Source organism: Monopterus albus, unplaced genomic scaffold (assembly GCF_001952655.1).
Source record: "Monopterus albus unplaced genomic scaffold, M_albus_1.0 scaffold352.1, whole genome shotgun sequence".
Classification (NCBI taxonomy): domain Eukaryota; kingdom Metazoa; phylum Chordata; class Actinopteri; order Synbranchiformes; family Synbranchidae; genus Monopterus; species Monopterus albus.
The window spans coordinates 89,466-104,479 of NW_018128232.1; the positions used below are offsets into that span (position 1 = coordinate 89,466).

General features: G+C 42.1%; 2 protein-coding genes across 11 annotated transcripts in view; one reads left to right on the forward strand and one right to left on the reverse strand.

Annotated features, from left to right (window-relative positions):
• The window catches only part of angptl1a (angiopoietin-like 1a), a 20,500-nt gene extending 17,218 nt beyond the window's left edge, over nucleotides 1-3,282 (forward strand). For both annotated transcript variants that reach the window (XM_020625322.1, XM_020625323.1), the window contains exons 5-6: nucleotides 1,161-1,431; nucleotides 1,556-3,282. In XM_020625322.1, coding sequence (XP_020480978.1) covers nucleotides 1,161-1,431; nucleotides 1,556-1,743 — 459 coding nt within the window. In that variant the 3' untranslated portion in view covers nucleotides 1,744-3,282. The remainder of the gene's footprint in view (nucleotides 1-1,160; nucleotides 1,432-1,555) is intronic.
• The window catches only part of ralgps2 (Ral GEF with PH domain and SH3 binding motif 2), a 79,354-nt gene that overhangs the window by 28,568 nt on the left and 35,772 nt on the right, over nucleotides 1-15,014 (reverse strand). For all 9 annotated transcript variants that reach the window (XM_020625318.1, XM_020625319.1, XM_020625313.1 and 6 more), the window contains 4 exons: nucleotides 14,736-14,819; nucleotides 9,761-9,850; nucleotides 9,564-9,656; nucleotides 8,364-8,490 (listed from right to left, as the gene is read on the reverse strand). In XM_020625318.1, the coding sequence (XP_020480974.1) occupies nucleotides 8,364-8,490; nucleotides 9,564-9,656; nucleotides 9,761-9,850; nucleotides 14,736-14,819 (394 nt within the window). The remainder of the gene's footprint in view (nucleotides 1-8,363; nucleotides 8,491-9,563; nucleotides 9,657-9,760; nucleotides 9,851-14,735; nucleotides 14,820-15,014) is intronic.

The following is a 15,014-nucleotide window of genomic DNA, read 5'->3' on the forward strand; positions in this document are numbered from 1 at the left end:
GGACAGGGAAGATGGTTCAAATTGATGGGAAGATGGATGGAGCCAAATACAGGACCATTCTGGATGGAAACCTGATGGAGTCTGCAAAAGACCTGAGACTGGGACGGAGATTTGTCTTCCAACAAGGCAATGATCCAAAACATAAAGCAAAATCTACAATGGAATGGTTCACAAATAAACATATCCAGGTGTTAGAATGGCCAAGTCAAAGTCCAGACCTGAATCCAATCGAGAATCTGTGGAAAGAACTGAAAACTGCTGTTCACAAACGCTCTCTATCCAACCTCACTGAGCTCGAGCTGTTTTGCAAGGCGGAATGGGCAAAAATTTCAGTCTCTTGATGTGCAAAACTGATAGAGACATACCCCAAGTGACTTACAGCTGTAATCGCAGCAAAAGGTGGCGCTACAAAGTATTAACTTAAGGGGGCTGAATAATTTTGCACGGCCAATTTTTCAGTTTTTTATTTGTTAGAAAAGTTTGAAATATCCAATAAATTTTGTTCCACTTCATGATTGTGTCCCACTTGTTGTTGATTCTTCACAAAAAATTACAGTTTTATATCTTTATGTTTGAAGCCTGAAATGTGGCAAAAGGTCGCAAAGTTCAAGGGGGCCGAATACTTTCGCAAGGCACTGTATTAAAAAAAAAAAAGGGAGACAAGCAAAAAAGATTTCCCTTCAGTCAAACAAAAATCTGATCTAGAAATCCGTACTTGCATGCTGCTTGGATCAGCCACAGCAACGTGTCCCTGTAGCTCTGTATTTGCTCAATTTGACAATCCATCCACCAGTAGCCAAATCACCACTGCCCCTGCCATTCAACTAATTCTTCTCAAGTGAGAAACCACAGATCACAACCTTAACACATTATCGTGTCACTGGGAAGCAGGATCAGATTTCATTTTACTTGGTACAGTACCAGAAGCACCAGACTCCGTTACACTCAGCTGAGTGTCTCGGTCATCTTTCTCTTTGGGTTTTTGGACAAGACTTCACTTGAGTGCAGAAATAAAAAAAAAAAAAAAAAAAAAAAAAAATCTATTCTCTTACGTTAGCCCACAGTGTCATTTAACTCTGAACTTTGTCAGTCTGTGATACATTGCGATGACATATAAAACTGAAAATAACATTCATACTGTTGTGCTTGTCCCTCTACAGAAAGGCTTTGGTAACATAGATGGTGAACATTGGCTTGGGCTGGACAATATCTACAACCTGGGGAAACAGGGTGACTATAAGTTGATGATTGAGCTAGAGGACTGGACAGGGAAGAAGGTGTACGCCGAGTACAGCAGCTTCCGCCTGGAGTCAGAAAGCGAGGGTTACCGGCTGAGGCTGGGCACTTACCAGGGCAATGCTGGGGACTCCTTCAGCAGCCACAATGGCAAACAGTTCACCACTCTCGATCGCGACAAGGATGCATTTTCTGGTAGGGGGATGCTAGACGAGTCCTGTAATGCCAGTTATATTAGCTGCAGTGTAATGACAAAATATTAATAAGCTCCTTATTTGCTTGTACACCACATCTTGTTTTTTGTGTCCTTGTCCACTAGGCAACTGTGCACACTTCCATAAAGGTGGCTGGTGGTACAATGCTTGTGGGCAGACCAACCTGAATGGCGTATGGTACGGTGGAGGAGTGTACCGCAGCAAATTTCAGGATGGAATCTTCTGGGCAGACTACGGAGGCGGGTTCTACTCCCTCAAGTCAGTCCGCCTTATGATCCGACCAATCGACTGAAACCTTAGACTTTCACAGGCACCTCAAGTCTCCTTATCTTTATCTACCCATAAACAAATACTGTGAAGGCAGGACCAGGAATCCTTGCCACCATTCAAGTGTGCCTTGTAAAATATAAAGGAGGAAGAGACAGTGGAAACTCTTTATTGCCAGATGATAATGACTTCAGCAGTCTGTGCAGTGGCTAGCGCCCAACTTGACTAATGCAGAAATGAAGAGTGATGCCATTGCTCCCTTTAAGTAACAGTTCTCCTCCAGTCTGGACAGAAATGGTCCAGCAAGCTCCTTGGGACCATTCAGAATTACTCTCACACACCCTATTTTACTCAATCTTATTGGAACTCAGAATGTAATAAAGGAAAATGGTCATATACTAAAGACAAGAGATTTCTTCTGAGCAGCTAAAGGTGACTTATTGAAAGGAGGATTGCCCATTATTGAGGCATGTATTGAGACATTAGTAGCATGAAAAATGATGCAATATGAAGTTGTGTTGCCACTTAGAATACCTGACAATGATTAGAAGGACAAGCCTTGATAAACCTACTGTCTGTTTCAGAGATTTGTCTGGACTTCAGGGGTTTCTGTTTAACCCCCCCCCCCCAAAAAAAATGCAACAATGTGCTCATCCAGTGTGCACATAGGTGAGCTGGCATTGGTATGTAAATATTTTTGGCTTTATTTGTTAAGGTTAATTTAAGAGGTATGATTTAACTCAGGCCAAATGTTAATGTTGTCACTGCCAGTTTTTGTTATTTATCTGTGTATTTATAGCAAGTATAGTCTTGGCCATGTTATATCTATCCCTGTAATGATACTTAATATTTTTATCCCATATATGCATTAACAACACTTGAACAGGAGCACAGACACACACAGATAGCAAACAACAAATTCAGAGTGGATGTCTACTTGACTTGAAGATGGACAATGTGACATGCACTGCCAGTTTTCATCCAAATCAAATTTAACTCTTTTGTAAACATCTGTCACTCTTCACTCACTTTCATCTTAATGAATGATTCTTTAAAATCTGATCCCTTCCATGACGAGATTAAAAATGAATCCAAGCATGAATGTAAATCTTGAAATGTTACATTACATAACAGCCCAGCTGAGCCTTTATCTGTATAAAGAATGATATAACCATCTGAAATGAACCACTTCAACCACTTCTTTGATCTGATTTAAGTGCGATTTAAGTGCATTCCAAGCTGTCAAGACAATGAAGAATGGCTTTGGGAATTAATAATTAAAGAAAGTGGGAAGAATAAAAATGGCCTGCAACCATGGTGAATGACTACGCTCAAAATTACATTATTCTTGTGCTGAAAGGCTGAAAGCTACAGCAAAGGAGATCAAAGAAAGATATGGATGGAAGAAGAAAAAAAACTAGCTTCACAGAACCAGACTCAAGTATATGAATAAGGACAGAAACAGATAACACGGAGGATATTAAATGATGGTGCTACAGAAACCTTTAGACTAAAATGAAAGAACCTCAGGGTGATGAAAGACAACAGATGGGTAGATGAAGAGGAGGAGGTGCACATTCTTTCCAACTGAGAGTTGCTTTCCCTAAAACTGTACAAACATATATACCTTAAAATTATGGCTCCCCTCTGGAGCTCTCCTTCTGAGGAGCTGTATGTCAAAACAAATGGGACCCATCGGATGCAAACACTGCAGGGAGGAGAAGCTATGCACACACACAAAGTCAATACATTTTAGCTGACAGTCACACAGAGTTAGCCAGCAAAACTGGCAGGTAGCTTTGCTGTCAGACATCTCAAATACTGTGTATCCATGCAGTCCAAGTGTTCAGGCCTTGCCTGGCTGTACAAGCTCCTACAGCAACCAAAAGAGAAATAGATGTTAGCTGGTTAGTCATCGCAGTGCTGTTGGCAATTTTAAAAAACTGCAGAAGAAGAAAGGGCCCTTGTGCCGGATTCTTGTCCTCTATTGTCTTTCTCCACTGACAGAGACCAAAAAGCAAATGGCTACCACAGAATCCCATTAATAAGTACAAACCCCAGTTCCAATGAAGTTGGGACATTGTGTAAAACATAAAGAAAAACAGAATAAAATGACTTGCAAATTCTTTTTGACCCATATTTAATTGAATACACTAGCCGTCCCTGGTGGGCTAGTGGTTAAGGTGCAGTGGTTAAGGTGCAGTGCTCTCGCCGCGGCACCCGGGGTTCGAATCAGGGTTGTGTCAGGAAGGGTATCCGGCGTAAAACACGTGCCAAATATCAACATGCGAGTCGTCAGTGTGACGATTAGCTGTGACAACCCCTAAATGGGAAAAAGCCAAAAGTGACTAATTGAATACACCACAAAGACAAGATATTTAATGTTCAAACTGATAAAGTTTATTGTTTTTTGCAAATATTCACTCATTTTGAATTTGATGCCTGCAACACGTTCCAAAAGAGCTGGGACAGGGGTAGTTTTACCAGCGTGTTACATCACCTTTCCTTTGAAAAAACACTTAATAAGCATTTGGGAACTGAGGACACTAATTGTTGAAGTTTTGTAGGTGGAATTCTTTCCCATTCTTGCTTGATATGTGACTTCAGTTGCTCAACAGTCTGGGGTATGCATCATTGTATTTTGTGCTTCATAATGTGCCACACATTTTCAATGGGAGACAGGTCTGGACTGCAGGCAGGCCAGTCTAGGACCTGCACTCTTTTACTATGAAGCCACGCTGTTGTAACACATGCAGAATGCGGCTTGGCAGTGTCCTGTTGAAATGAGTAAAAAGACGTCACTTGGGTGGCAGCATATTTGGCTCCAAAACCTGGATGTACTTTTCAGCAGTAATGGTGCCTTCACAGATGTGCAAGTTACCCATGGGCACTAACACACCCCCATACCATCACAGATGCTGGCTTTTGAACTTTGTGCTGATAACAATCTGGACTCAGGCCCAGAGAAGTCGGTGGTGTTTCTGGGTATTGTTGATGTATGGCTTTCACTTTGCATGGTAGAGTTTTAATTTGTACTTGTAGATGTTGCGATGAACTGTGTTTACTGACAATGGCTTTCTGAAGTGTTCCTGAGCTCACATGGTAATGTCCTTTACAGAATGATGTCTGTTTTTAATGCAGTGCCGCCTGAGGAGTCGAAGGTCACGGGCATTCAGTGTAGGTTTATGGCCTTGTTGCTTATGTGCAGAGATTTCTCTGGATTCTCTGAATCTTTTGATGATATTATAAACTGTAGATCAAAATCAAATTTATATATATAGCAACATCAAGCTGACCAAAATACTTTACATGGCAGAATAAAATCACAATAAATGACTAAAATAGAGTAAATAAGACCAGTACAAATAAAAATAAAACAGCACAATAACACGGACACAGTTAACGTACATTCAATAAATTAAATTAAAATTAAAAGGAATTAAAAGGAATGCATCAGGCCCTACCTGTGTATTAAATGCCAAGCCAAATAAATGTGTTTTAAGCAATGATTTAAAAGTACTGAGGTCAGTAGCTGACCTAACATTAAAAGGTAGACTATTCCACAATTTAGGGGCTGCAACAGTAAAAGCACAGTAAATGATGAAATACCTAAATGCCTTACAATTGTATGTTGAGAAATGTTGTTCTTAAACTGTTGGACTATTTGTTGCTGCAGTTGTTCACAAAGTGGTGAACCACACCCCATCCTTGCTTGTGAATGTCTGAGCCTTTTGGGATGCTCCTTTTATACCCAATCATGATGCTCACCTGTTTCCAATAAACTTGTTCACCTGTGGAATGTTCCAAACAGGTGTTTTTTGAGTATTCCTCAACTTTTCCAGTCTTTTGTTGCCCCTGTCCCAGCTCTTTTGGAATGTGTTGCAGGCATCAAATTCAAAATGAGTGAATATTTGCAAAAAACAAAGTTGATCAGTTTGAACATTAAATATCTTGTCTTTAAGGTGTATTCAATTAAATATGGGTCAAATAGGATTTGCAAGTCAATGTTCTGTTTTTATTTACGATTTACACGATGCCCCAACTTCATTGGAGTTGGGGCTTGTACAATAAAATTAAACAGGGACGATCATACATTAACAAGTCCTCACAGAAACCTTATGCACTACGCTAAACTCGCATAAACATTTGCCCTCCATTAAAACAACGCAATGGGCTGTGTTACACAATCCAGAAAGTCCAGTGGGAGGAACACACAAGTGTTTACTAGATATCAAAACATAGCACAGTGGTTTGTAATACAGACAGGATTTTATTTTATATATTACAAACAGGAACTCTTAAAAGCTAATACTTTTAAATGGAGAAGGTTCCCCAAAATCGAGACACACGATGACAGAGGGTGTTGGGGGGGGCTTGGGCTTGTGCAACAGAAATATACAGTGCCTTGCAAAAGTATTCGGCCCCCTTGAACTTTGCGACCTTTTGCCACATTTCAGGCTTCAAACATAAAGATATAAAACTGTAATTTTTTGTGAAGAATCAAAAACAAGTGGGACACAATCATGAAGTGGAATGAAATTTATTGGATATTTCAAACTTTTTTAACAAATAAAAAACTGAAAAATTGGGCGTGCAAAATTATTCAGCCCCCTTAAGTTAATACTTTGTAGCGCCACCTTTTGCTGCGATTACAGCTGTAAGTCGCTTGGGGTATGTCTCTATCAGTTTTGCACATCGAGAGACTGAAATTTTTGCCCATGCCTCCTTGCAAAACAGCTCGAGCTCAGTGAGGTTGGATGGAGAGCATTTGTGAACAGCAGTTTTCAGTTCTTTCCACAGATTCTCAGGCATGGGCAAAAATTTCAGTCTCTCGATGTGCAAAACTGATAGAGACATACCCCAAGTGACTTACAGCTGTAATCGCAGCAAAAGGTGGCGCTACAACGTATTAACTTAAGGGGGTTGAATAATTTTGCACGCCCAATTTTTCAGTTTTTTTATTTGTTAAAAAAGTTTGACATATCCAATAAATTTCGTTCCACTTCATGATTGTGTCCCACTTGTTGTTGATTCTTCACAAAAAATTACAGTTTTATATCTTTATGTTTGAAGCCTGAAATGTGGCAAAAGGTCGCAAAGTTCAAGGGGGCCGAATACTTTCGCAAGGCACTGTAACTGTGACCCAAAATCACTTTTTTTGTCATTTACACTTGATTTGTAAGCACTGTCAACCAGTTCACAGCAGCATGTGGCTGAACTAATTCAGTGCACACAGAGGTGGAGTGCAGATACTGCTGTTGTGCTGCTTTCGCTACGTGGTTGGTGTAGGCAAGGTCAAAGGATAATGAGTTGAGGAAACATTTTAAAGTGTGTTTAAAATGCACATAGAAAAACACGCATGATAACTTTAGGCCTCTGCTATAGGTTGGGACTATAATTTAAGCTTCAAGAGGTGCTTTGTTAAGTGGCCATAGATGTGAGAATATGCACATACACATCAAGAGAACCTCATATTGCCAATTGCACACACTCTCTGCAACAGGCACTGTGGCTCTCGGGCTCCTGCTCATTCATTCCCACTTTATCTAAAAGGAAGCTGGTGGAATTATATACAGGCGGGAGCATCCAATAACAAGCCAGTGTCAACTACTCTCCTGTGTGCCAACTTGGCTCATTCCAGACCCAAGGACAGCCAGCTGGTCACATAGCACATATCCACACGCAATACTGACAAGTTCAAACTGTAAGAAAACACCATCCCACTCACACATACAGACTCATAATACAAAGAAACCCTAACAAAGACCACTAGTCACACACCATTAAAAAACCAAATAAAGTCTTTCCTCTCTATTCACACACACACACACACACACACACACACACAAATGTGTCATCTTTTACAGCACTAGCATTGCATTTGGCTCATGGTCTATTATTACATCCACATTTCCGTGATGGAGCACGATGGGGAAAATGGGTGAATGAAATTTTCTTCAAGGACAAACAGACTCTTGAGCTCTCTGTGTTTCTGCTCGTGCCTGTGTTTGTTTGTACATGCTTGACTGTCTGTGTTTGTGCAGCAGTAGCTCTGATATGAGCCCAACGGTAAGAAAAAAGATCACGGCAGTAAAGAGCATCAAAGTCATCCAGTCATCATCAAGTCAAAACAAGAGCAAACAGTACAGCGATAAAACCACAAACATGGGAGCGTTTTATGCACAGATCACATGGGATTCCTGTGTGATGTCACATAACGAAATCAAAGAAAGAGTGGGGTATAAATATAGTAAGAAAAGAAAAAGATTGATGTCTTTGTTCCAGCTAAAAGGAACTTTGAAATGTTTCAAAACAGAGCATATGTTCACTTTCTTCCAGGAAGGAAAACAGAACAGGACAATAACAGCAGAGGATCAACAGATGATAAATGTGACTCTGGCACTAGAAAACCCATAAGATAGTAAAAAAATAAATAAATAAATAAAGAGACGGGAAAACAAAAAAAAACCCCACATTTTTATGCCAGACATACAGACAGAGACTGTTTCTTTATTAAACCCAGACGCTTGGCCTCAGTTTAACCTTTAGCCCATAAAGATAAGAAGCTGATAGTGAGGAACATGAATGTGTCCTTCAAAGATCAGACCTTGTAGTGGTATGTAAGTGTGTGTCTGTGTTTGTTACCTAGGTATGGTATACACGAGACCATGCTCTGGCTGCTTATATAGTCTCTCAGACGTTTATAGTTGTCTTCTTTGGACATCAAGTAGTCGAGCCTATCAAACATTGCCTTGTCCTTCCGGCTCAGTAGCTGTGAGGTACAGAGGGACAGAAAAGAAGGGCAAAGATAAAGAGACCATGATCCCTAAGTAAACAGTTGAAAGAGCTAGGAGGAAAATGATGAAAAAGAGTTATCCATTTAAGTGACTTAAATTGAACCATCTTTCACACAGAAAAGTGTGAAACACACACACACACACACCAAAGTACTATAGCCAAAAGTAGGAAAAACAGAGGAAAGAAGTGAGAATTGGAAACATAAAGGAAGTAACGGCGAGATTTCAGTTTCACAATACAAGAGAGTCAAAGGGAGCGAACACAGTGTTCTGGCTGCTGCCTAACTGGCTGTCTATGGACAAACTCTCTACCAGTTACAAATTAGCACTTTTAATCCTGAATGCTTCAACTCTAATCACTTTTTGACATAACAAGAGAAAAGACATTTAGATTACTATAGTTTTATACATTTTTTTACTTGTTCTGTTTTGCAGCTATCTATGTAAAATATAGCAACAGACATAGTAGTTGCTCTTCTCCAAGGTGTTTTTGTGTTGAATGCACATCAAGCACCTGAAAATGTGCCTGGTGCAGACACAAGCGCAAGCCTCACTCGAGGTGCACACAAGATGCTACACATTGCACAGACTACGCTTTTGGTCTGTGCCACTACGTGGACTGTCGTGCCTCTAAATGTGATTGGCACAAAATTGGAAAACTTGGAGTGATGGGCCAGTCAAGGCCGATCATGCCAAAAACCAGCCATTTCCCATCTCTGCCGATTGATCAGTGCATCTCTACTACAGATGCAAAGTCTACTCCTCCACGAAACCTGATCACCTGAACTGCTGGCATAACAACTTTGAGGGTTGTGACAAATGCAGGACATCCCAGTGAATTTATGATTTTCTGAATGTTCTAAATCATCCTGACGTAGCTTTTCCTGAACTCTACCATTCATCTTGTCACCTCACCAATGTCTTAATTTTTATTAGCCTTTGTTTATCTGCCCGATGGTTTGGAACAGATCAGCTTGACGTTCCCATTTATTGACACCGCTCTACTAATAAACCAGACTTGCCTTCAAAGTAGGATAAACACACTCACCGCCCATGTTTTGGTAAGCCTGAAGATGGGAGCGCTTTGTAATCCTGACACCACAGCGATGACTGCATGGAGGTTGTTCATGTCACACAGTTTCTGTGAGAAGTCAAAGTACACAGAGCACAAATAAAACAGAGGTTACACTGCAAACACTCATAAGGATAGAACAATAATGTCATATTGTGTGTGGACGTGTGTACCTTGGCAGTACGAATGTAATGACTCAGCACCTCGGCTCTGATCTTCAACGTCTGTGCATGGAGGATTTCTCTTACCACCCAGAAACTCGTCTAGATAAAATACATACACACACACACACACACACACACAGATTACACGCCAAAAACAGAGCCGGGACACAGCAGAACTGATGAAACAAATGTTCAGTCGATGATGTTTCATAATTAAAAGTACAATGAGGATTTCAGGGATGTTGAAAGGAAAAACAGCCGTGCCTTGCTATATCTTCAGACTGAGTCGAGTCTGGACTGAAACCAGCATCAAGCAGAGCACAGGGCAGAATGCTAATTGGAACTCTCCATTAGAATCTATTAGAAATTAGCTCTTGAAGAAAAAAAGACCTTCAGAGGAAAATCCAACACATTCCAAATGATTACACAACAGATATACACCATAGTGCTAATATGAAAAAGGAGGGGTGTGCGTGTGTGTTCAGATTATTTGGCCAGACTGAGTGTGATGTAAGAAATTCTCTTTAGGGAGAATGCTGGTAAGCCAAAGTTCTAATTACACGTACAAACATGGAGAAATGAATCAATCTGTGTTTAAGCTCCAGGAAGAGAAACAGAATGGAAAGAGGGAGACGAGTGAGGGAAGACAGGCGGTAATGGGAATGATGTCGGCTTCAACTCTGCAGGGCTCCAAGTGCTTTGAAAGCCCACAGCGGTCTGTACATTGTGTTCTAATAATACAGGCTGACTGACCACCTCCGCTCCTTCTTTTGCCCATTCGTCTCTCCCATTAGATGCGAGTAGGCGTTTGATTAATTGACTTGTGCTGATGCGGTCAACATTCTTCCATTTAAGCCACAGACCACTAGGTGTGCCTCTTTTGTGTGTGCTTCTCCAGCTTCATTTGCAATGTGCACAGATTTGAACCTACACCTGGCTTTGCCTATTTCTTCCTGGAAACAGTTTTTGTTTCTAGGAAGAGGTGAGCAGCTGAGACGTGAAGATTGAAATTCATCCAGCTACTCACGTGCTCTCATCCTGTCTTCCCTTACAAACACATGCTAAACATACATCACACTACACTGAATCTATGCACATACTGTATATCCAGGAAACAAAGCCATGTGGGTTTAATTTTCACCATTTCACACAGAGAGTCTGTCAAGAAGATGGAGTGAAGAAAATGAACAAAATACACATAGATGGTGAACCCTGACTTTACTGGCTTCCAAATTTTATTTGCATCTCATGCCTTCAGACAGTAACCTCACGTGAAGAAGCAGCCCTGACTCTCAAGATAAAGTTTCACCTTGTCTCATCCATCTTGCATTTCCAGCGTACAGCAGACTGGAGTTTCCATTGACTGTAAAATGCGATTTCAATCTGGAAGCAAAAACATGCTGCAGCTTCTCATTTTGTATCTGAGGTCAACCTGAACAAAGTATGTCTCTGAAATTCACTGCACAACTGGGGTTCATTACAGAGCACATGTCTTAGTCTGCCTCAGCTTTCACTGGATACACAAGTGTGTGAGACTACTTGATGGTTTAGGAATAGAGGCTGTGCAGGCAGGGCCCTGTCTTTACAGATGTCATATTACGCCCCTAAAGCACAGCTTTAATGGGCTGTGTTTGTGAGCATATCAAGGCTTGCACATGCAGCAAGAGGCCCCTGTGGTTCAACAAACATAGATAAGGCAGAAGCGTTACAGGTCCCACCACAAGCAGATGTGGTGGTGGGTGGGGGAGTGGGCTGTGACTGACAGACTTGAGGTAATGGTGGACCTGATTCCTGAATTACTAACATGTGTTCAGGGTTTGAATTATATACCCAACAGCCCTGTGTTTAGAATGACCCAGAAGCCATGTGCCAATAATGGTCAATGAGCTGAAATAAACTGGTGATGCTGCCCTTCTTTGCATTTATGATAGCACTTTAGACATAAAGACGATGCCCAATGGGCAATTATCCATCCATCCATCCATTTTCTTCCGCTTATCCGGGGCCGGGTCACGGGGGCAGCAGTCTAAGCAAAGATGCCCAGACCTCCCTCTCTCCCTCTCTGGGTCTGGGAGGTCAATGGGCAATTAGTCACGTCAGTTTTCTGACTGTATAACTGACAGAATAGCCATGACTTTGTAATTTGTAGCATGTGTAATGGGACATTTATATTAGTACCCTTTTAAGTGTATTGGCTGTTGCTATGTAGTTATTCTATGCAGTTATTTGTGTGCTTGTGAAACTAGACAGTTAACTGTGCATCGTAGGTCGACTGTGGTTCAGTGGGTAGAGCAGTCGTCTCCCAACTGGAGGGCCGGAGGTTTGACTCTTGGTGCCTGCAGTCCACGTGTCCTTGGGCAAGACACTGAACCCCCAAGTTGCCCCCGATGGTTAGAGCTAGGTGTGAGTTGGCGCTGCAGATGGCTGCCTCGGTTCTGTACCACAAACAAATTCCTTGTGTGTAACATACTTGGTCAACTAAAGGTGATTATCCACTAGTAAGACCCCATCAGCGGCTTTGACCAATATGGCGTCGGACCTCATCAGTGAGAGGCAGATCATTGATTGGCTGTTGAGCTTAGCAAATCAATGCACAAGAAGAGAACCATTTGAGAACGCTCCTTCAGCTTGTCGTTGTAGAATCTATGATTTCACACTTTTAGTGGGGCTTGTTCTTGTTTTTTTGCCTCCATGACCACAACCAAAAGTCCAAGGCAGCAGTGCCATTTGCAACTTCTTATCAGACAAAGTCTCAGTTAGAATCCGTTTTAAACAGCAGCTCTACTGAACGAGAGCTGCTTTGTTTACAGCTTGTATTTCCGTAGTCTAGCTCCTCCTCTTTCACTTTCTGAACGGCGAATACAGATAATGCCACCTGCTGGTAGGGGGAGTTTATTATGTCATGCAGGCACAGAATGAACATGCTAGTTGTCCATTGGCTGTAGTCTGTGTGGTGTGTTGTAGTGCCACTTTTTCAACACAGACAAAGGTGGCGTGAAGTGAAGCAACAACCGGCTAGTTCTTTCACATTGGCGTGGTGTGTGTCTGCCAAGGCTTCTGCCCTCCACTAACAGGTGCTGCTGCTGCCTTGCCACGTGACCACCAGGGTCGGGCAGGACGTGGTGCGCTCCTCGGCCGACGAGCCCTGCGGCCTCCGAGGTGCCTCCATCCAGGTCTACGTAGACTGCAAAGACGGGCTGAAGTCTGTGGGGAGCGTCTTCCCTGACTCGAGTGTCACCCCGACTTTTGAACTACAGTATTTGTGATCTTCAAGGCAAACAAAGATGACGGCTGGCTGCCACTGAGACACATCTTTGATACCAACAAAGTGTTGAAGCTGAGAGCGGAGTACCGACTGGTGAAAAGGAAGCTCTATTCCTTTGCCAGTCCTGTCATTCATTACTTCAACTAGCGTGTTAACCCCTGTTTTTTTGTTTGACGGTGACTGTTATTGCTCATGGTACATGCACAATAGCCTGACCTGCCAAGCACTGGAAAATGCTGGATTTACTCTGCACTAGATTAGCTCTGAGGAAACTGGCTGTGGATTTCATGTGTGGATGTCTTATAAAATTGGAGCAGGGGGTCAAACTGTTTACACTCTGTAGCCAGTCTGACAGGCATAGAACGGCTGAATGCAAATTGTCACTGTAAACAAATGTTTCACAGAAATGGACGGGTCTCATTCCTGGAGTATGCTGTACTTTTTTTTCCCCCCGGGGACAGCTGTGGCTCAGGAGGTAGAGCGGGTCGAGGATTAGTGGTTCAATTTCCGGCTTGTCCAGTCAACATGTTGAAGTGTCCTTGAGCAAGACACTGAACCCCCAGTGATAACACCGGTGTGTGAATGCGTGAGCGTTTGAGAGTGCGAATAGGTGAATGGCCAAATAGTGTGAAAGCGCTTTAAGTGTGCTGTAAAGCGCTACACAAGTATAAGACCATTTACTTCAGTCTTCCCTTCTGATGAAAATGTTGATTATTCTCATTTGGTTATCACAGCCACAAATGCCTTATTATTCTTATGACTTCTGAACAAGAATATGTGCTTTTTTCCCTACCTATGCAAGATGCTGGTTTGTCTCTGTCTATCAAACATAAGAGATTACTGTGCACTGATCATAATGGGTTCTGATTTATTCCGTCTTTGGCGCCTGCTAAATAGGCCTGCCAGTTTCCTTCTGCTCCGCTGCTACAGAATATAATGCCAGCAAAACAGCGACTGAAGGAAGAGGAATATGGTTTCAGCTGCGTCCCAGAGAGCTCCTCAGCATATCTGCACACCCAGTCCAAGTCCCATTATCCAAAAAGCCCATTTTCCTTGGTTCTCAGCAGCTGAAATGTGCATAGCTAACATCTTGAATCACTGTTTAGGATCTGCTATACATGGAGAACTTTCCACAGCAGCACATTCTTGATAAATCATCTCATATTTATACTGGAAGACACTAAATGGGTTTTAAAGAAGACTGGCAAAAACACTGTAAGGAGAATAAAGGGCATAGTTACCCATTACATTAATAGCCGCAAGTTCCTGTTGCTGATTTCCCAGGGAACTGCCACACACACACACACACACACACACACACACACACACACACACCTCTGCATACTACATGGAAATGGTGCAACAACATGCAAAAGTACATTAATAACATCATGAATGAAAATTCCTATTTCAAGTGGGTACTATTTGTGATATGCAAGATGAGCAGGGAGGAGAGGTGGAGGTTATAAGGAAAGAGAGGTTCATCGACAAAGTTTATAATAATAAATTAAAAAAACAACAACTCAGAGACCTTGGGGCGATGATTTGGTACCAGGAGGATGAGAGAAGGGTACATGATGGAAAGAAGAGCTGTAAACTCTCCATACCTCGATGGCCAAGAGGCTCGTAAATCTCAAACATTGCAAGAGGAACTGTCTTCTCTCTCTCCTTCTGGGTGAGAATGAAGACACATGAGTGCAAAGGGAGTGCGTGTCTCACCTGGTTGAACCTGCGAGTGAAGGCCACAACATTTGGCGCTGAGCTGTGCTTCTCCTTCTTGTTCCAGCCGCAGCTCGACAGCTCCTGAAAACATACCAACAATTAGCTTTAGGTACCTGAGCCACAGAATGTTCTTATATTTGTCAGTTGTTTACTAAGTACCATACACTCTCAGAGTCAGAGGTCACTCAGTGGGAGGTGGAGAAAAGGCAGAGAGAAGGATATGATAGGAGAGAGAAACAGAGGGGGATAGGAGAGAGAAGGGCTGAAGATAGGATC